The 19,673-nt window shown below is 64.4% G+C and overlaps 1 protein-coding gene across 1 annotated transcript in view; it reads left to right on the top strand.

The window, feature by feature from the left end:
* The window catches only part of DOK7 (docking protein 7), a 33,634-nt gene extending 14,526 nt beyond the window's left edge, over positions 1-19,108 (top strand). The window contains exons 5-11 of the mRNA XM_064488522.1: positions 7,437-7,556; positions 9,287-9,406; positions 10,050-10,771; positions 14,556-14,602; positions 16,509-16,540; positions 18,446-18,571; positions 18,831-19,108. Of these exons, the coding sequence (XP_064344592.1) occupies positions 7,437-7,556; positions 9,287-9,406; positions 10,050-10,771; positions 14,556-14,602; positions 16,509-16,540; positions 18,446-18,571; positions 18,831-18,967 (1,304 nt within the window). The 3' untranslated portion in view covers positions 18,968-19,108. The remainder of the gene's footprint in view (positions 1-7,436; positions 7,557-9,286; positions 9,407-10,049; positions 10,772-14,555; positions 14,603-16,508; positions 16,541-18,445; positions 18,572-18,830) is intronic.
* Positions 19,109-19,673: the final 565 nt, after the last annotated feature.

The raw sequence follows: 19,673 nt of genomic DNA, 5'->3' as shown, positions 1-19,673 counted from the left end.
GGGCTGGTGGCCGCATTTAGCTCAGTTTCTGCTCCGTCTTCACACGACCTCTCCCTCTGCCTCCTCCTCCGTGTCTGTGGGATATCGGTCCCTGGATATCAGGCCACCTGCCAACCTGGGATGCTCTCATCTTGGAATTCCCCCTGATTACATCTACAAAGACCCTTTCCCCAAATAAGGCCACAGGCAGAGGCTCTGGGATGTGAATCTGCTCTGAGACCCTGTTCAGCTCATGACAAGGGTCACTTGGGCTGTAAAATTTCTAGAATTCAGGTCATGTGGGGTCTGGGGCCCCGGGCATGTTCAATCTGGGACAGACAGTGGGTTAGAGCCATCAGAAGGCCCTGGAAGGTTTTGGATGTAAAGAATTAACATCTCCTCCCCGGTTCAGGTCCCAGCCTGGCCCCCAGGCCCCCAGAACCATACCCTCTGGATCCCCAACCCCAGACCACTCTTCAGAGAGCAGCGAACGTGACCCTGGCCCCCTTCAACCACCCTGAGACATTCGGTGGTGGGATGTCAGGAGTGGGCCCTGGAGACTGTGGGGGAGGGGGTCGGGGCAGGCGTGCAGGTCTTGGTGTGGCTCTGAGTGCCCCACATGTGGACACGTTCCCTCTGTCCCTGTCTGTTCCCTCCACATGGACAGCACCCTGGCCGGGTTATTTGGATGGAGGTTGGGCTTGGTGGCCGGGAGCCCGAGGTCCCCAGTGTGGTCTGATTCTGCCTCTCGGTTGGTTACAGGCCCCTGTGTGTGTTAGGGCTGCAGGGCAGGGGAGGGACACACTAGGGTGGGGTGCAGAGATTCAGGGAGTCCTCCCCACTGGACAGGCTCAGCTGACGGGGAGAATGGTGGGCTCAGGAGACAGGGTCTGCCCGGAGTTGGAGTCCGGGGCCTTAGGTTAAACAGACGTTTCCGGGAGGGGGCGGGGCTTACAGGACGTCTCCCTCTTTTACATTGACAGGTCCTGTCAAGGGCCTTTCAAGGGCATTTCCACATCCAGGTGAGCTGGCTGCGTTCACAAGGGTCAGGGTCCTTGGGTGCTGAGGAATTCAGCAGGTGGCAGAGGGCGGGAGTCCAAAGCTGGTCCCTGATGTCTGTGGCAGAGGCTCCCCCATGTCCTCTGTGCTGGCTGCTCCCTGCTCCTCCCTCCCTCCTCAGGGTCCAGGCCAACCCTTCAGCCCCTCGGGGCACGGTGAGCATTTAAAAATGATTTTTGTAGGTGAGTAAAGGATGAGGATCCAAGGGGAGGCTGTCTTGCTCTGTATTTAGAACACGCGCGTCTTTCTGTCCAGCTCTGATAATCCTCTGGTGCCTCTTTTGGGCTTTGTGGTCCAAATACCGGGTGGTCTCACCAGAGCTGGCTGAAGCCCTGGTCTTGGACGCCAGGACTCTGGGGGAGAAGGGAATGTGTTCAGCGGCCTCTGCGCCAGGCACTGGGAGAAGGGTTGGAGCCAGGACTACATGGCAGGGCTGGGAAGACTGAGCCTGTGTGAGATGGACACGAGACATGTAGAGTCCGCAGGGGCTTCAGGGGAGCCAGGGAGGGCCACAGACCCCAGCCCAGGGGCATCGGGGAGGCCCTCTGGAGATGAGCCTGCGTGGGGTTCTACAGGGCAAATAGGAGTTGGCCCAGCTGCCGAAGGGTGGGAAGGGGTGGTGGGAAGGGAAACAGTGCTCCAGGCATAGGTTACGCAGGAACAGCACGTGCAGGAGCCCTGTGAGGTGGGGGGCAGAGGTGAGGCCGGGGGAGGAGGAGACAGTGCTGGGCTACAGAAAGGCCGGTAGGAGCTGGCACTGTGTGCCCAGCGTAGCGGGAAGCCGCTGAGGGTGCTGGAGCGGGACTGACAGATCTGTGCTGAGGGTGGTAGCTTCGGCTCCAGGGTGCAGATGGGACGGTGGGGGGCGCGGGGGCTGCTCCGTGTGGACCGGCGGAGAGAGGGAGAGGCTGTGAGAGCTGCTGTGCGGTGGGCGGGGCCTGTGGACTCAGGAGCGTTAACAAGGCCTGAGTGAGGGGCGCAGGGCGGTTGGGTGGGGAGGACGGAGAGTCCCAGGAGGGCAGGCCTGGGCTGAGGCCTGTTCGGGTGCTTGGCCTTTGGGGTGGGGAGGCGTCCAGGGCAAGGTTGTAGCCAGTGCGGAGGCCCCGTCTCGAGCCCGTTCAGGTTTATATGCAGAGACCCAGCCTCCCCTTTGGGTCTGGGCCCCTATCCCGTTTTCGGCAGGTTTGTGGTCCATTTCAGCCCTCTGCCCTGAAGTCTCTGCTCTGGGGTGGGAGTTGGGCCCGGAATCCACCACCCTTCTGTAGCCCATTTTCATATTTGCAGACAAGGGTGATTCTGGGCTCTCTGAGTATCTGGGAGGCCGAGGTCTCATGGGACCAGGGAGAGATGGGACCAGGGGCGATAGTCACCCCGAGAGTCACGCTGCAGGGTCCCCTGTGTTGTAGGGTTTTAAGTGCTCACTTGTGTTCAAGCATCTGTCCTCACACTGACCCTGTGGAGTGTGTGCACACCCCCATTTTACAGGTGGGGAGACTGAGGCACAGAGCTATCTGGCACCTGCCCTGGTCTGTACATCAGAGCACGGTGGAGCTGAGATCCGGCCCTGGGTGGCCTGGCCCCACTCTCCGGGCCCTGCTGTGCCGCCCGCCAGCCCCAGTGCCTGACTGGCCGCGGGGCCCGGTGGGGCAGGAGTAGCTGCGGTAATTCCCGCTCCAGCCCTCCGCAGCCTCTGGGCTTCCTCCACTGGGTATTTTGCTTCCGTCTGTGTTCTCTTAAGCAGAAAAGCAGCCTGAGGGGCAGGTCTGGTGTCCCCCTGTTCTCATGGACACGCAGTGTGGCCTCGTGTGAGACTGGCATGCGAGAAACTGAGTCCTTGGACATGAAGTCCCTGTTACTCTAGGATTTCAGTGTGTGACTCCACAGATTCCCCAGACTTCAGCCATGTCTCTTAGCTTGTCTGAGCCTCAGTTTCCTTACCTGCACTGTGGGGCTCCCTGTGCCCCTAATATGAGATGCAGGGAGCACAGGGTCACAGACCAAGTGGTGGCCTGGATCCTGGTGCCCTCAGTGCTCAAGCCATGCCCTCGCCTTGCCTCCCAGGAAGACTGGCCCCCAGGCTGCTCCCAGTTCCAGCTACTCTGCAGCGTCTTGTGGATTGGGAGTGACCCCCACCCCATGGGGCTCTGGCAAAGGAGTGTCTGGTACTGATGCAGCCAGGTGCCTGGGCAGTGGGTGATAGTGTCCCCGAGAGGGACCCCAAGTCCTGCTCTCCCAGCAAGAGACCCCTGTGCTGGGCCAGACTGGCCCTGTATGGACTGGGCCGGCAGGCTGTGGTTTGCAGAATTCTCCTGCTGGTGGAGACTCGAGCTGAGCAATGTCCTTCCCACCCGCACCTCTGAGCCCCACCTTGGCATGGCCCCGGGGGGCAGCAGGCACCCCGGGGAAAGAGCAGGGCCTGGGTTTGAATCTCCACCACTGCCCCCCAGCCCGCACCTATGCTCCATGTCCCAAAGCAGGGATGGGGGCTTGCAGCCGATGCGGTTTGCTGCCATCCCTGCACCCTGTGCACCTGACGTGGGGCCCGGGGGCGGACGCCTGGCCCTCTCCTTGCTGGGTCGTTCAGGATGCCATTTCAGAGGACAGAGCTGGCGGGTGGGGCTCTCCGCCTGCCCTTGGGGAGACACAGAGAAAGCAAGACCTTAGGTCTGCCCTGAGGAGCCTCTCACCTGGGCAGGCTGCGCCCAGGGGCCCAGTGCAGCTGTGGAGCGGGGGCAGCACTGGAGGAGAGTGGGTTGCTCAGGAATGGCCTCGGCTGGACCTCGCAAGGAGCAGGGTGCTGGTGGGTGACAGGGAGGTTGAGGCTGACGTGGCCAACGCCCCTGCTCTGTGCTCAGGACAGTGCTGGCGCCCCCACCATGCACAGGGGTGGTTGTCTTGGTGCTTAGAGCCTGCATCTGGCTTTTAGCGGGCAGCAGCTGCCAGGATGGTAGGTGCCTGCCCTGAGCTGCTGCATCCTGCGCGGATGGTCATGGTGTCCGTGAGAGGACGGGTTGGAAGGGTGGGGACACGCTTGAATGAGCCCAGGATGGAGCCTGCTTCCCAGGGGAGTGGCTTGGTTTTTTGTTTTGTTTGTTTCACTGTGGTAAAATGCACGTAACACAACATTGACCATTTCAACCATGTTTAGTGTGTTGTTCAGCAGCCGTGAGCACATTCATTCCTGTCCCTGTGCCACCATCACCACCGTCTGTCTCCAGAATCTTCCCAAACTCTGTCCCCATTAAACTAACTTCCTCTTCCCTCTCCCTGCACCCGCTCTTCTTCTTTTTGTCTCTGCTTTTGATGACTCCAGGGACCTCGTATAGGTGGAATCACACAGCATTTCTCCTTTTGTGACCAGCTTGCTTCACTGAGCACCGTGTCCTCTAGGTTCCTCCAGGTTGTAGCAGGTGTCAGAATTCCCTTCCTTTTTAAGACTGAATTATATTCCACTGTGTGGATGGGCCACATTTTGTTTATCCAGCCGTCAGTGGACACTTGGATTGCTTGCACATTTGAGCTATTGTGAGTAATGCTGCCGTGAACACGAGGATGCCAATATCTCTCTGAGCCCTTGCTTTGAATTCTCCCGGCTGCGAGCCCAGCAGCAGAACTGCTGCATCAGATGGTGGTTCTCGGTTTAATTTTTTGAGGGCCTGCCGCGCTGTTTCTGCACGACTGTACTGTAGACACTTCCCCCGGCGGTACCCGGGGGCCGGCTTCTCCGCCTCCTCGCCAGCACTTGCTGTGTTCTGTTTTGTTTTTGTTTGTTGTTGAAAGTAATAGTCCTAGTGGGTGTGAAACACGAGGTGAAATTTAAAACGTCATTTCAGACGAACTTATTTTGTTGAATTTTGCTCCTTTCTCCCAAAATAAGGGCAGAGAGAAGTGGAAGTCGAAGTGGTGCGTGCTTTACTCTCTGAGGGAACTGCGGGATAACAGCCCAGCGGGCTCGGCTAGCTGCGCCGGCGCCCTGACCGCGCGGCGCTGTCTGGACCGGGCTTTCTGGACGCTCCTCAGCAGGAGGGCCCTGCAGCCGCTTCCAGGCCGTGTCCCCGGCGGGACTCGCGTGCGGCCCTGTCTGCCGGGCTCGTTGTGCGTTTGCGTGGAGGGGTGTCTTCTCCTGGTCGTTGAACCTCTGAGATGAATGCAGTGCTTTCGCACTGGGATGCTTCTCCTGAGAGCAACTGCATTCGTAACGTGGGTGAGGTTTGCCTGTGCCCCGGGGGACCCGCAGTGTCTGTGCACAACACAAGGTGGCTGGAGGCCTGAAGGCCGCTTTCTGCTCAGACGCCCTCCTCCGCAACTTAATTTCCCCATGTTATTTATTGCTGTGTAACAGACACCCCAAAACTTCATGCTAGTTCCATGGCTTGTGATTCTGTGGCTCTGGGGTCACTCGGGCAGTGGCATTTGGAGGGCGGCCTCAGGCATAGCCTGGGGCCCTGGTGCCAGCTGTTGGCCGGGCCGCCTCGGTTCTGCTCGGGGGCCTCTCTCCAACAGGGCGGCGGGGCTGTGTTGGCAGCGACCACACCTGTGCGATGAGGCAACGGGGGGCCAGACTTTACCTTTCCTCCCCTCCCCCCAAACAGACAAGCAAACAAGGAACGCGGAGAACGCCTCCCTGGGGCAGGCGGGGGCCTGGCTGCCGCCATGTCTCCCTCCCTCCGTCCACACTGAGCACAGGGTCTCCTGGGCGTCTGGCCCGGGCTTGGACACTGGGGGCCACAGAAAACTCAGAAGTGGTCCTGCCTCAAGGTGTTGGGCCTGGTGGCTGGGACATGTGATGTCAAGGGTCACAGGCTCTCCCCAGAGGTGTCCCCTGAAAGCGTCGCCGGCTGAACGGTCAGGGGTCAGAGGTGAGGAAAAGCCACCTTTCGCAGCAGAGTCTCCCTGGGCTCAGGTGGGGCCCCGAGGCCGCCAGGGGGAGCGGAGCGGCGGCTGCGCTCCCTCCAGGCCTCACCGGCCGCGTCCCCAGGAGCGCGACGACGCCTGGAGGAATGCCGCCGGCTCCACTCCCTTCGTAATGTGGTTTTTTATAGTCTGAGGACTGACTGTGCCGCGGCCTCTGCCAGCTGACTGTAAGCTTGGGATTAGAGGCCTGGCCCTGGGGGAGTGGGGCGGTCCGGATGGGGCCTCCTCCCTGCACAGCCGCCAGTCGGCCAAGGTCCTGGGCTTGAGATCTCAGCCAGGGCACCCTGCCCCAGAGGGACCCCACCCAGCCCTCCTGGGCAGCGGGTGCCCCCTTGGTCGGCGCCAGGGTGGGCCTCGCTCTGCTGCCCGGTCAGAGGCTCTGTGGTGCCGGGACGTGGCCCCTCTCTGGGTCTCAGTTTCCTCATCTCTAAAGCAGGCACGTCACCAGGTTTGGGCCCTGGGTGGCCGCCCAGCAACACAGCCGTGTTGCCACGTGTGGGGCTGGCCCGAGACCCTGGAATTCAAAGCGGCGAGCGTGACCAGGACGGTTTTAGTGTGGCGCTTCCCCGTCCTCCCTGTGCGCCCTCCTCCTGCCTTTCTTTGGGCAAAGGGCGGAGGGCGAGGCACCGAAGGATTCTTGTGCGGTGACAGCACGCCGGGCGTCCAGCCCACGTGACCTGTGTCCCCATTCACTCGGCCACGGGACTTCATTCACGCTGGCGGGGCTCCGGCCCGGCCCAGGCCCCCACGGCCTCTCTCTGCCTGGCACCCTTGCAGCGGCAGTCCCCAGGTGCCCCCTCTGCCCAAGCCCCTGGGCTGGGATCTCAGCCGGGCCTTCCCTCTGTGGGTGGGAGCCCCTTGGCGGGACCTCAGCCCCATAGCTGCGCACCGTGGGCTCCAGCCCCCAACCAGGAAGAGGGGAGGGCTGTGAGGTGGAGCAGGTGCCAGCACCCCTCTCACCACAGCCCCGGGTAAGGAAGCAGAGTCATGCAGCCACCCTCCTGCAATGTGCATCCCGCCAGCCACCCCCTCAAATGAATGCGGGGCCCTCCTGTGCATCCAGGACACCCTCCTTGGCCTCCTCCCGTGGCCCCTTTCTCCAGAAATTCCAGCTCCTGCTGCTGGCCAGGGAGACACAAGGTGGCTGATGGCCTGGGACCCGCAGACAGGACTCCCTTCCCACCTGGTTGCTGCTGCGCAGCCTGGGCCCCGGGCAGGGCTGGTGCCCACAGGCCTGGGAGAGCTGGCGCCTGGCCCGAGCTGCCTGGACCGCTCGTGTGCTGACTGGGGCCGGAAGAGGCTCACCACGGCGCTCCGGGGACGCTCCCTCCAGCTTGGCGTGGGGGTGGGGTGGGGGGGTGCTCTCCGGCTTGCTCCAGCTTCTGCAGGCAGTCCCCATGCCGGCAGCCCCAAGGCCACCTTGCAGGGGTCCCACCCCACCCGAGCTCCGGCTGGGCTGACACAGGTCTGTCCCCCGTCTGCAGGGGCTGGAGTCTTCTTCTTGTCCTCGGCTGAGGGAGAGCGGATCAGCTTCCTGTTCGACTGCATCGTCCGCGGCATCTCCCCGACCAAGGGTCCCTTTGGGCTGCGGCCGGTTCTCCCAGGTTCGTGAGGGAGCATGGCCGGGTGGGGAGAGCCAGGTGGGCTGCCTTCCCTCTGCCCTGCCCCGCCTCCCGTGCACCCGGGAAACCCAGAGCATTGCTGACCTGACTGCATCGAGCGATCACACCACCAGGCTCCTGGAGGCACAGCTCCTCCTCCACGGGGTCTGAGGTGCGGGGACATTTGAGGGCCATGGCTGCTGGCGGGGACAGCTACATGGCAGCTGCGCCAGGTGGATTAGCAAGAAGCCAGAGATGGGGATCCTGGAGACCTTCCGAGTGGGACCCAGTCTCCCCGACCTGAGGTCGCTGGGAAAGTGGGTCAAGACGGGCTCTGTCCGAGCTGGTGCTCAGGCTGGAAGCCACCTTGTGAGGTGGGGTCTCAGCACGTTGGGGTGGTGGGGGCAGGGGCTGCCCTGAGCTTGCCTGGTCTTCTCCCCCCACTCTCGGGGCTGTGGCCGGGCACCGTTCTTCAAGTGTCCTGGGCCAGGGGTGGTGCTGGAGCCCGGAGGGGCCACGCTGCCTGGGCACTTTGCCACTGTTACCGCCCCTGCCCAGTGAGGCAGCGCTTGTCCCCTTGTCCAGACGGGAGACTAAGGCCTGCGGCCGTGCAGCAGGTGGTCAGTGAGCTCACATCTGCAGGCTCCTTGCGTGGGCAGCACAGCTGGGACAGGGGCAGGCGACATGCCAGCTCCCCCCTCTCCCAGCCTTGGCACCTCAACCCTCCAACCCCATAAGCAGGCCCAGGGCAGGTGGGATTAGTGGGAAGGAGGCGGCTCCTGTGACCAGAGCCTTTCTGCCCCGGCTCTGCTGGGTGGTGTTGCAGCGCCCTCTGCTGGCACCTTCCTGAACCGCAGCCACAGGTGTGGTGTGGGTGGCGGGGCTCCTAAGGGGCCGATGTGGATGGGGAGGGTGTGGACAGCAAAGACATGGACAGGGCTGGTGGGGCTCTGCTCTCTCAGTCTGGCCGGTGTCGCACTGACGCCTGTGATCATCGGGGAGACTCCTGAGATGTGGCCTTCACTTGGTCAGCAGCCTTAACACTCTGGGATTTTGGGGTGTCTTCTCGAGCTGACCTCTGCTTGGTCAGACCCAGGTGGACACTAAGGCCCAGAGGCAGGACTCACCTCACACAGGAAGAGGTGGGAAGGGAAGGGGAGAGGTTAGAGTTCCAGGGTCCACCCTGCCCTGAGCATCTCCCGTGCGTTCTCTTCTTGATCCCGCCACGACTGGGACGCGCTGTCTCTGAACCCACATTTTGCAGACGTGGCTGCGTGGCTCAGGGAGGGAAAGTGGTGGAGCCGTGAGTCCATTCAGCGCCAGCGTCTTACTGCCTCACCAGCGCCAGAAGGGTGCGCCTGGTGTCCTGACCCTGGATGTCACCAGGGTTGGTCCCCACTGCAGGGCATGTCCGGGCACAGGACATCACTGGTAGTCTGGGGGCTGTCCTTAGGCTCAGGACACAGGCTGGTGGCTGGGGGACCTCTGGATGGGGGTGGTTTGGGTACCCAGAGTTTGGTGTCCAGTGGCTGGGATGCAGGTGTGGGGAGGAGCTGGGGCTCCCTGGGGACCTGTGGCTCTGTCCTGGCGTCAGGGCTGGACCAGGGTCCACGCTGCCCGGACAGTGCTGGGGTCACCGTGACGTCCTGAGCAGCATGTGGGCTGTGGCCAGGATCCTGCGGGGAGCGGGCTGGGGCTGCCTCCTCTGCTGACTTTCTGCTCTGCTGCCGCAGACCTGAGCCCCGGGGGACCCGCCACCGTGGAGGAGCGAGTTGCTCAGGAGGCCCTGGAAACCCTGCAGCTGGAGAAGCGGCTCAGCCTGCTCTCCCACTCCGGCCGGCCGGGCAGCGGAGGTGGGCCATGGCCTGGGCTGTGCGGAAGGGGCAGTGGCCCTGGGGCCAGTGCTGGCGGGTTGGGTTTGAATTCTTTCCCAACCACCGGTGATGCAGCCTGGTGAGGCCGTGACTGCACCATCTGCACCGCCTCGGGTGCTGGGTGCTGGGCGCAGAGGGCCCTCAGCTGCTGCAGCTCTCGTGAGGGGAGCCAGCCACTGGCGGGAGGGGTGCTGCCCTAGGTCTCCTGGGCAGAGTAGGGGAGCTCTGCCGGCCTTCTGTCCTCTGTGGTTGCTGCCAGCCCCACGAGTGCACAGTGGGGACAGCGGCACTCCAGTCTAGGCCTGCCCCCTGGAGCAGGGCACTCAGATGTGCACGGAGCCACCTCCTTCTTGGAGGAGAGGCTCACATCTTGTTCCAAGGTAGACGGCGGGGAGGCACGTGGACTCCAGAGAGAGCTGGAGAGGGCTGGTGTGGTTGAGGAATAGGCGTGGAGTGGGGGGGCCGTCCTGGGTGACACTGGGTGTGGAGTCCAGGGAGGGGTGGGTGAGCCAGCACAGGTGGTGGGTGTTGGGGGGTGTCAGCCCAGCTGAGGCTTCCAAGCTGCCCCGTCCCACCCGGGCCCCGCAGCAGCCTCAGCCCCGGCCCTCTGACTGTCCTGCAGGGGATGACCGCAGCCTGTCCGGCTCGTCGTCGGAGGCCAGCCACTCGGATGTCAGCGCCAGCAGCCGGCTCGCAGCGTGGCCAGAGCCATCCTCGTCCTCGGCCAGCACGTCGCAAGAGGGGCCGGGGTTGGCGGCTGCCCAGGCCCCCGGGGAGGCTGCACTGGGCACCTCGAGGCCGCCCCTCAAGCCGCTGCGGCCGCGGCAGCTGCAGGAGGTCGGCCGCCAGAGCTCCTCAGACAGTGGCATCGCCACGGGCAGTCACTCCTCCTACTCGGGCAGCTTCTCCTCCTGCGCAGGCAGCAGCCTGGACGTGTGGCGCGCCGCCGACGAGTTCGGCTCCCTGCTCAGCCTGCCAGCGGCCGGGGCAGCCGAGCCCAGCCTGTGCGCCTGCCCGCCGGGGACGGCCGAGTACCAGGTGCCCACCGCCCTGCGGCCCCACTATGACACGCCCCGCAGCCTGCGCCAGGCCCCCAGGGACCAGACCCCAGCCTCGCAGGGCGGCCCTGACGACGGTACCGCTGGGGACTCGGGCGGCCAGATGTCAGCAGGGTGTCCCTCCAGCTGGCTGGGCGCGAGACGGCGGGGACAGGCGACAGATGCACCGGGCAGCGAGGCCACACTGCCCAGCCCGGCCCCCAGCGAGCCCTGGGAAACGGGCGGCCCCCACACCGGGCCCCCTCTGTCTTTCTTTTCCACGTGTCCAGTCTGTGGAGGACTGAAGGTAAAGCCCCCTCCCTGAGGGCAGCCCGGCTGTGCTGCAGGGTGGGGTGGGGCCCTGGCAGGGCTGCCCTTCGTGCTGTTGGGTCAGCCGGGGGCTGTGCTCTGTGGGGCGGGCCTGGGGGCCTGGGAGCCAAGCCTGCAGAGAGGGCCGTGGGACTTGAGGAGGTCCTGCTGGGACCCAGCTGCAAGTGCGTTCTGGAAGGCGGAGGCTCCGGCAGGGCAGGCTGGGGACAGCAGAGCCCCAGGGCCCGAGGAACAGATGCCCGAGCCGAGCAGGAACCCGAGGCTAACCTCCCTGCGCGTCCGTTGTGTGTGTGACGAGTTTCACCTGCTTGCCCCGTGCCTCCTTCCGGAAGCAGCACCGCAGGTGGCCCGCCCTTTGGGGAGGAAACTGAGGCTCGGGAGGCCTGGGGACTTGTGGGGTCTGGGTCTCAGAACTCCGGGACCCCCATAGCTCACCCACGCCTCTTCCTGAACCTGAGTGCTCCCGGGGTGAGGGGCCGGCAGGGTCTGGGTCAGCCCGCCAGGAGCTTGTGGGAAACTGCCGGCCGCCTGGCTGGGCTGAGGGCCAGCGGTCAGGACCAGAGGATGCCAGGGCTCGGGGCGTCCATTCGCGCTCTTGGGCCCTAGGCCCTGCCCGCGGGTCACCCCCGGGCGACGTGCTCCCCCGCGCCCCCCGCAGTCGGCCTGCTCACCTGCATGGATTGCGGCTGCGTGGTTTGCGCTGGCTCTGCCATCCCAGGCGCCCCGGGGAGGGCGCGGCCTGTGTCCCTCCGACCTGGGCTCGGCCGGCTTCGCCCCGCACAGCTCGCCCGTCCGTGTTCCGCTTTGTACCTTCACTGTTGGCTGAAGACGCTTGTTGCTTTTTCACATTTTTAAAACCTGACACAGTTTGTAATACATTCTTAGACTGGAAATAAAATTGTTTTTTCTTACCGCCTTGTCCTTTTCCGTGGCCAGCTCTCTCCACCTCCCGCCCTGGCTCTCCCCGCGGGGCCTTTAACTGTCTCTGGAATCCAGGGGCCTGGCCTCCCTTGACCTGAGGGCCACAGAGAGCAGCGGGAGGCCTCACCTGTCTGACTGGCCGCAGGCCTGGACACGCCGGAGGAGGCGCGAACAAGGAGGGCAGCCTCGGGCAGCCCCCGGGGCCCAGGGCATGTGTGCGCATGTGCGCACGTTTGTGTGCTGTGTGGCAGTCTGTGATGTGTGCGTTCATCTGCATGTTTGTGTATTGTGTGCGAGGTGGGTGCACACGGGTGTGGCATGCACTGTGTGTGCGTGCTTGTGGGCATGCGTGTGCATGTGGCGTGTGTTGTGTGTGCGCATTTGCGTGTGTGCACGCGCCTGTGCGTGTTGTGTGCATGTACCGTGTGCATGTGTGTGTTGCACGTGTGTTGTGACGTATGCTTGCATGCCTGTGCATGTGTGTGGTCTGGGTGATGTGTGCGTGCACATGTGTGGCGTTTTCAGGGAGGTCCTCTGTGGTCCCTTGGACTCCCTGTGTCCAGGTGAGGGTGGACACTCCACTTTCTGGGCCAGTGAGGGGCCTGGCTCTGAGCCTGGAGCGCCCCCAACCCCCCAGGCTCCCCCAGGTGGGCGGTGGAGCTCCAGGGACCCCACCTCCGTCCTCTGGCACATCCTGGGGGGCAATGCCCCACCCTGCCACACCCATTTCACCCTTGTTCACCACCCTTTTGGGGAGGGGAGCCCTAGTCCCTGTGGATGCTGAGGATGGGGGTCTGGCTGGGCTCTGCAGTGAGGGGAGAGACAGGTGTAGGGGGGCTGAGCTGGCACCCTGCCTACTGGCTGGGTGGCCCCCACAAGTCACTACTCCTGTCTGAGCCTCAGTTTCTTCTTCCACAGATGGGCCAACAGCCCCACTTGCCTGGGCACCGAGGCCTCTAGATAATGTGTGTAGGTGCTCGGTGGGTGCTCAGTCCTACTGTCACCCCCCCAGAGAGACCCACCAGCCTGGCTGCAAAAGAAAGAGCAGGGCACTGCTGGTACCTCGGGGAAGGGGGTTGCCCTGGGGGGCTGGGCTGCCCACTCCAGCCTGAGCCCCACCGCCCAGGCCCAGGCCCGCTGCGCTCCCTGTGATGAGCACCCCCACCCCGTGTGAAGCAGGGAGGGCTGGAGCTGGGTGCTCTGCTGTCCTGTGCTCTGTGGGGCCTTCCTGGCTGTGAACACTGGTCTCCTTGACCGAGGCTGATGGCTGGGACTTCACGGAAGGGCCATCTGGGGGGTGAGGCGGGAGGCGGTAACTGTGGGCCGCCCAGGGGGGATCTCAGCCCGAGGCTGGAGGTGGCATGGCCAAGGGCCTGAGTGCTGGGGGCTGGGCTGTTGGCATGGAGTCCCCGCCCAGCGTGGGGGGCCCGTCCTGGGAGGAGCCAATAGCCGTCACCTAGTGTGGCGAGGAAGCCCTGCCAGCACCAGTGGGTGCTCCGCATCTCCCCATGCAGCCCGGGGTGGCCGGGGAGGGGGTGGGGCCCCGGGGCCTCTCCTGTGGGGCTGGGCGGGCCGCAGGACAGACACCTGCAGGCCGTTTTTGCCTTCATCCGCTCTCTTTCCTGTGCTCACTGTTGGGCCTTGCGCTCCTGGCTGGGAACAACCTGACAGGCTCCGGCTTCGTCCTGCTCCTGCACCCCGAGGGCAGCCAGCTTCGCTCCCCCTCCTCAGGAGGGGGGCAGTGTGAGCGGGCTTTTCAGGTGCCTGGAGCTTCCTGCTGAGCGTCGGGGCTGGGGGTGACCAGAGAGTCCTCCTCGCCTCCCCGGGGCCATGTGCACCCACCTGCCCCCACCCGGTCCTGGTCCCCAGGGAGTGTGAACAGGAGGGTCTGCATTTGCTCATGACCCACGGCACCTCGTTGCGTCCTTTGGGTTCAATGCTGCACCTGCAGGACTGGCCCCCCAAACAGGTGGCATCTGTTGGTGGGCTCTGAGCAGTTAGTTGTGGGGGTTCCTCAAGGCAGTTGGCTCTTGTCCCAGGTGTCAGAGGTCAGACACACCCTCCCCAAGTCCCCAAGCCCGCCTGATCTCCTTTACACAGGAGGACGGATTTAGGCCAACCCGGGGTGCCCAAGAGCCCAGCCGGCACCGGAGTCAGGGAGCCGTGTCCGGAGTCTGGGCAGCACTGTTGCCCCCTGGAGACGGGGTCGGCTTGTGCACCCCTATTCCAACCAGCAGAGCCCCTGAGGCCCACTGCCAGGCCACCGTCCCGGGAAGCACTTTCCTGTCACGTGCCCCCGGCCCTGGTGGGACCGGACCCATCTCCTCACAGGTTTGGGGGATGGAGGTCCAGGTGACAGTGAATGTGCCAGCAGTGGGCCACCGTGCCTTCCTCCTGATCTGCCAGCAGACCAGTCCCCCAGCTCTGAGGCCACCAAATGCCCGTCTTCCTCTGGACCCCTAGTCAAGCACCTCGAAGCAGCCACTCTGCAGGTCCCCCTGGCGGGGGTCACCCTGGGTGCCCTATTCAGAGCAGGGGGCAGGGCACAGGGCCAGAGTGATGTCACAGCCCTCGCACATCTCACGGCTGCAAGCAGACCGCGCAGCCAGCGGCGTGTAAAGCCCAGCGTGGCTGTGCGCCTGCAGCGCGGTTTACAAGAACGGGCCGCTCTGGGCTTGGCCTGGGGCCTGGGCCGCCGAAGCCCCACCGCAAACAGGGCCACGTGTGTGTCAGGGCGGCCGGGCCCCGGGCCGCTCTTGGGGAGCATCCGGGCTCTCGGGCTGGGAGCAGGGTGAGCAGGAGCAGGATGGACAGACTGACACGGGTTCTCTTTGCTCTAGGGAGCCGCTGCCTCTCCCCCTGGGGTCCCGGTGACGCATTCAGGTAGGCCTCGTCTTTGGAACCAGCTCTCAAACAGCCACGGGTCAAGGGAGGTGGGGTCAGAGTGGCTGCAGTCACAGCCCCGCCGGAAAGTCTGTACCAGATAGGACAGCAGTGGGGAGCAGGGTCAGTGGGAGGCGGCTGATGCTGGGGAGGGGGTGACAGTGGACAGTGGGGTGTCAGTGGGGAGGGGTGACAGTGGGCAGCAGGGCGACAGTGTGTAGCCGCGTGAACCCTGGCTGAGGCGGGGCGGGGCCAGGCAGCGAGTTGAGGGCAGGGTGGCTAGGAGTGGCCAGCCTGCCCGGACGGGTGTGTGGATGGAGTGGGCGGGGCCAGAAGCCTCAGCTTGTAAAAAGGAGCCTTGTCCTCAAGGCAACAGAGCACAGAGGTGAAGGATGGTTCAGGACTCCCAGGAACTGGCAGGGCATTGGTGACCATGGTAGGGGAGGCCCAGGCAGGGAGAAGGGAGACTTGGGGTCTCCCTGGAGAAGCCTTGTTCACAGATGACAGCTGGGCAGACACTGCTCTGACCAGGGGAAGGCCTGGGAGGCTGGGAGAGGCTGAAGTTTAGGGCAGGCTGGCCTTGGGCAGCGTGGGGAGGGGTGGCTAGAGGTCAGGGGTCGGCTCTGAGCCTCATTTTCCAGACTGGGGTGGGGCCCTAATGAGCTTAGAGCTTTTCATCTCCTCTTCAGAGGTGCAGGGTGCCTGTCTGGGGCCAGATGCAGGCCAAGCAGGCCTGTCCAGGGTGGACATTCTAGGGGGAGAGGTGGGAGGGGAAGGCCGTGGGCATCCAGAGTCAGACAGGGGTCACAGGGACACCCCATCCTGGCTGGCCTTGGGGTTCCCTCGTTCAGGATGGGGCCGTGAGGACCATCCCTGACAACACCAGGAAATGGATGGTCTGCCCCGACAGTCCTGGATGCCTCCCTCCTGCTGGCCACCCGCTACTCATTTTTTTTACCCAGACACAGTGTGTGTCCCTGGGAACGGGAAGGGGACAGGGGGACAGAGGTGAGTCAGGATTTGCTGGAAGACATGGAACCTTTCCTCCGGGGTGGGCACCTTGGGGAGGAGGGGCCTGGGTCTAGGGGGAACAGAGATGAATGGGACCCCAGACAGTGTGGCCAGAACCACAGTGATGGGTGGGGCACTCAGGGTGGCCACCTAGGGAGAGGCCCACCTGGTCTCTGCTTGGCCCGGAGAGTGTTTGAGGCAGCTCCTGAGATGCTGACAAGAAGCTGGAACTGAGGGAGGAGAGGAGGCGAAGGACAGCCTGTGGAGCGAGGGCCGGGGAGCAGCCACCGGAGGGGCACTGCTGCCTCCCAGGGCACTGCCGGAGGCTGGGGCGGGATGGAGCAGCCTTCCTGGGCTGCCCGGCACGACCCTGCCGGTGCTGGGCTGCCCAGAGCCCTCCGCCTGCTCTCCTGCTTCCGCTGTGGAAGACACAGGTCATAAAACTAGCTGCTGTGCTGCGGGAGCTTGTACCCCTGACCCCAGGTCAAACCCCGGTTATCCTTTAGGCATTCAGAGGCCCCTGTGTGGAGGCCAGGCCTCCTTGCTAGCACCCCTCAGACTAGTGTCAGCCCCCGACGGGCTCTCCCAGCTCCAACCAGGCCTTTGCCTCCTGCTTTACCTGCCAGCCCTTCTTGTCCTCCACCCCTCGGGACATGCCCCCTTCTCCAGGCAGCCTGCAGGGATTTTGCCCTGGGCACCTCTGCCTGTTATCTCGGGCTACGTGGGAGAGGGTCTGCATCTGCCCTTCTGTGGGCCGGTGTCCACTGGGCCTGGTCAGGGTGGGGGCCTCGCCCGGTTTGCTGGGTGTATGGCTGGGTGCTTGGAGCCCACGTGGACACAGTGTGACCCAGTTCTGCCTGGGGCGGGTGGGGGCTCTGGCTCTGTGCCACCTGCCTAAGCCCTTCCTCGGCTGGTCCGCTGGGCCTCGAGGGTGGAGGACTTTTGCTGTGATGGAGTCTGGGAGCTGTGATGCAGTGGGTTTACAGAAACCCCTCACCTCGGAGTGGAGATTTTCTGGGTGTTGAAAACTCTTAGCCAGTTCATAGGGCAAGGCCAGCTCTGTGACCCCGACAAGCCCCGTGTGGCCCCGGGCAGCCAGGGCCCCGTGTGGCCCTGGCCTGGACGCTAGATGGTCGGACGGCCCTTGCCTGTGCTCCCTGCGGGGGGCAGCGGTCTCGGTGGGGGTGCCCTGCTCTGTCCTGGTTTGACTGGACCTTGCTGGCTTTAGCCCTAAAAGTCTCGCCTCCCAGGAACCCCTCAGGATGCTGGTCACCCTGTGTCCAGGCAAAGCCTCCCTCCTTCCCTCCCTGACCACTGACACTGCAGGGGACCCTCTGGATCAGGGCGGTGGGTCCTCCTTCAAGAGGGGTTCTGATTCCAAGTCTCTGGAGGTGGGCGCAGGGCTCCTTGGGGGGGTCTGAGGCAGCTCCTGGGAGCCCCCTCCCCCAGCCTGGGCATTGGCACCAAAGTGCAGCCTGTCTGCCCGTGAACCCTCCAAGGTCCCCCTGCGGGGTCAGTAAGAAGAACAAGCGGGAACAGCAAGCAGCCTTCAGCCGGCCCCAGGCGTCTGTGTGATGTATTATGTTTCAGCACAGGGGACGTGGCATCAACTGAGGGGGGTCCTGTCCTCCGGGGCCCCGAAGCTGGGCGAGGCGGGGCGAGAGCAGGGAGAGAACCGTGTCACCTGCACTGGTTCCAGGCATCACCTGGGTGAACCCAGGTGGACCTGGCCCAATCGGGACCTCGGTCTCTCTGACCCCAGTGTCCCCACTGAGCAAGCAGGAGCCCCGCAGGCCTTGCTGGGGCAGAGAAGGGATGAGGTGAAAGGCTTCTGTGCAGGCAGGGGCCTTCAGAAGGTGCCCCACAGTGGTGTCCGGTGCCAGGACAAGACGGTGAATGAGGTAGGGTCTGCCCACTGAAGCCCCTGGGCTGGCTGGTCCTCCAGTACCCGCCGCTGGCAGAACCAGGACCCTCCCCAGGCTCCGGCTTGCCTTCCTGGGACAGGTGGGCAGTGGCTCAGACAGGCTGACCTGTGGGTGTTTCAATTCCCCACCTGAATCCCACCCCCCAAAAATCCCATCCCCCCTGAATCCCACCATCCACCTGAGCCCCACCCCTGAATCCCCCTGGGGCAGGGAGCTGGCCAGCCAATTTGTCCAAGTCCCTAGACCTGGCCGTGTCCTAGGATCAGGCCCTCAGGGAAGAGGGAGGAACTTGGCATTTGCCTCTTGATGTGGTGTTGGGCCCCTACCCCATGTGCCTGTGCCCGGCGGGATCCAGAGGGCAGGCGTGTGGAGGAGGCTGCTGGTAAGGGGCTAGATGGCGCCTGGAATCCTTCCCCGCGGGACCCTGTGCCCAGTGGACAGGCTCTCAGGCAGGTCAGAAAAGGTGGGTCGGGTGTGGGTCCAGGCATTCTGGGTCCCCACCCCTGCTCCTGTTGCGTCTGCCCCATGTGCCAGTGGGGTGTGCAGGGTGAGAGCATCTACTTCTAGGAAATGGGCAGGGGGCGGTTTCTTGGGCAGAAGAGGGGCTTGAAGTGCTGGGGACCATCGAGAAGGACGTGTCACTGTGGATGGAAGTATGGGCCTACGTTCGGGGAAGGATGCCCTGTGGGGATTCACCAGTCCAGAGAGGGTCCTGGAAGCCTGGAGCGGGGGTGGGGTGGTGACCCAGGAGGACAGCTGAGGGGGAGGGCTGGGGCGTGGACAGGGCAGGGCGTCCTGCCAGGGAGGGGCAGGGAACTGGGGAGCTGAGGAATAAGTGACCGGGAGAGATGGCGGAGGGTTGGGGCCGGGGTCCAAAGACAGAAGAGTGTGGTCGCTCGACCCCACAGGAGCCCCGGGGCCTGAGGGGCCACGCAGTGAGGCGCACACCTACGTGAATGTCCCTGTCAGCCCCTCCTCCCCACAGCAGCTGCACTACTTGGGGCTGCAGCTGCAGGCGGCCAGTGCGGGCATCCGAGGTGGGTCCCACGGGCCTGATGGGGGTGCTTGGCCTGTGGCACTGGGGGCCTCGGGGACCTGAACCCTGGGCATGTTGGCCCTCAGCCAGGGGCTCCCCAATTGCCCCATCCTTCCTCCCGCTGACCCTGGCGCTTGGGCCCTCGCGGGTGAGCGGGGTGGGTGCAGCCCCAGCCTGTCTCCTCGTCCAGGCCCAGTGTGCCCCAGGTGGGGTCCCGGGGCGGGCAGGGTGCGCGGCGGCTCACCTCGGGCTGCTTGCAGGGGCCGGAGCCTCCCGCTACGCGCAGATCGACATCCTGGCCACCGAGGCGGCCCACAGGGCGGGGGCCCTGCATGCACACATCAGGAAGGAGCGGCTGCACGACCTGGAGCAGAGGCGGAAGGGGGTCCCGCGGTGAGGTGGCTGGACTCCACCACGACCGATGCCCCGAGGGAGCGGCCCCATGGCATCTCTGTTGTATCCTGCCGGTCAGGCTCCGAGCAGAGGGTGGGCGAGCTGCCCTGAGCCCTGGTGCAGGCGGGTGGACGGTTCTGGGGCTCCTGACCTCCCACCTAGAACCTCCCGAGTCTCTGGTGCCCAGAGCCCGCCCTTCCTCTGACGTCCACTCTGGCCCCCAGGCCGGCGGGAAGCGCCACCTGGACAGATGCTGGGTGGCTCCGGTTGGACCTGGTGCAGCGTCTCAGCACCGGGTGAGCAGTTTCCGGCCCTGGAGGTGGTGACCACCCAGTGAAGGCGACGCATCGCACCACCTGAGCACCTGGACCCCCCACGCCCTCCGCGGGGCCCCGGCCGTCCCCATCCTATTCACCGCTGCCCGTGCCTGGACCGACCGCCCCCTTCTTCGGACCCATCTGTCCTGCAAACGGTTTAAAATCGATGGCTCCTGCTCCACCGTCAGTCACGCGTTGTTCCTGAGGGCAAGGCGCCCGCTCGCTGCCGTCCAGACACACAGAGGGGCTGGGCTGGGGTTAGACCTCCTGGTGGCCTTGGGGGTCAGATGGCATTTCCATGATTCAGCGGATGGGAGGGGTGGTCCTGGCTCCACTGGCTGATGGGGTCCTGGAGGCTGGGAGGTTCCCAGAACTGGGGGTGGGCCTCCTGCT

The sequence above is a fragment of the Camelus dromedarius genome, chromosome 1 (genome assembly GCF_036321535.1).
Source record: "Camelus dromedarius isolate mCamDro1 chromosome 1, mCamDro1.pat, whole genome shotgun sequence".
Classification (NCBI taxonomy): domain Eukaryota; kingdom Metazoa; phylum Chordata; class Mammalia; order Artiodactyla; family Camelidae; genus Camelus; species Camelus dromedarius.
This window is presented reverse-complemented; position numbering and strand designations above follow the sequence as displayed.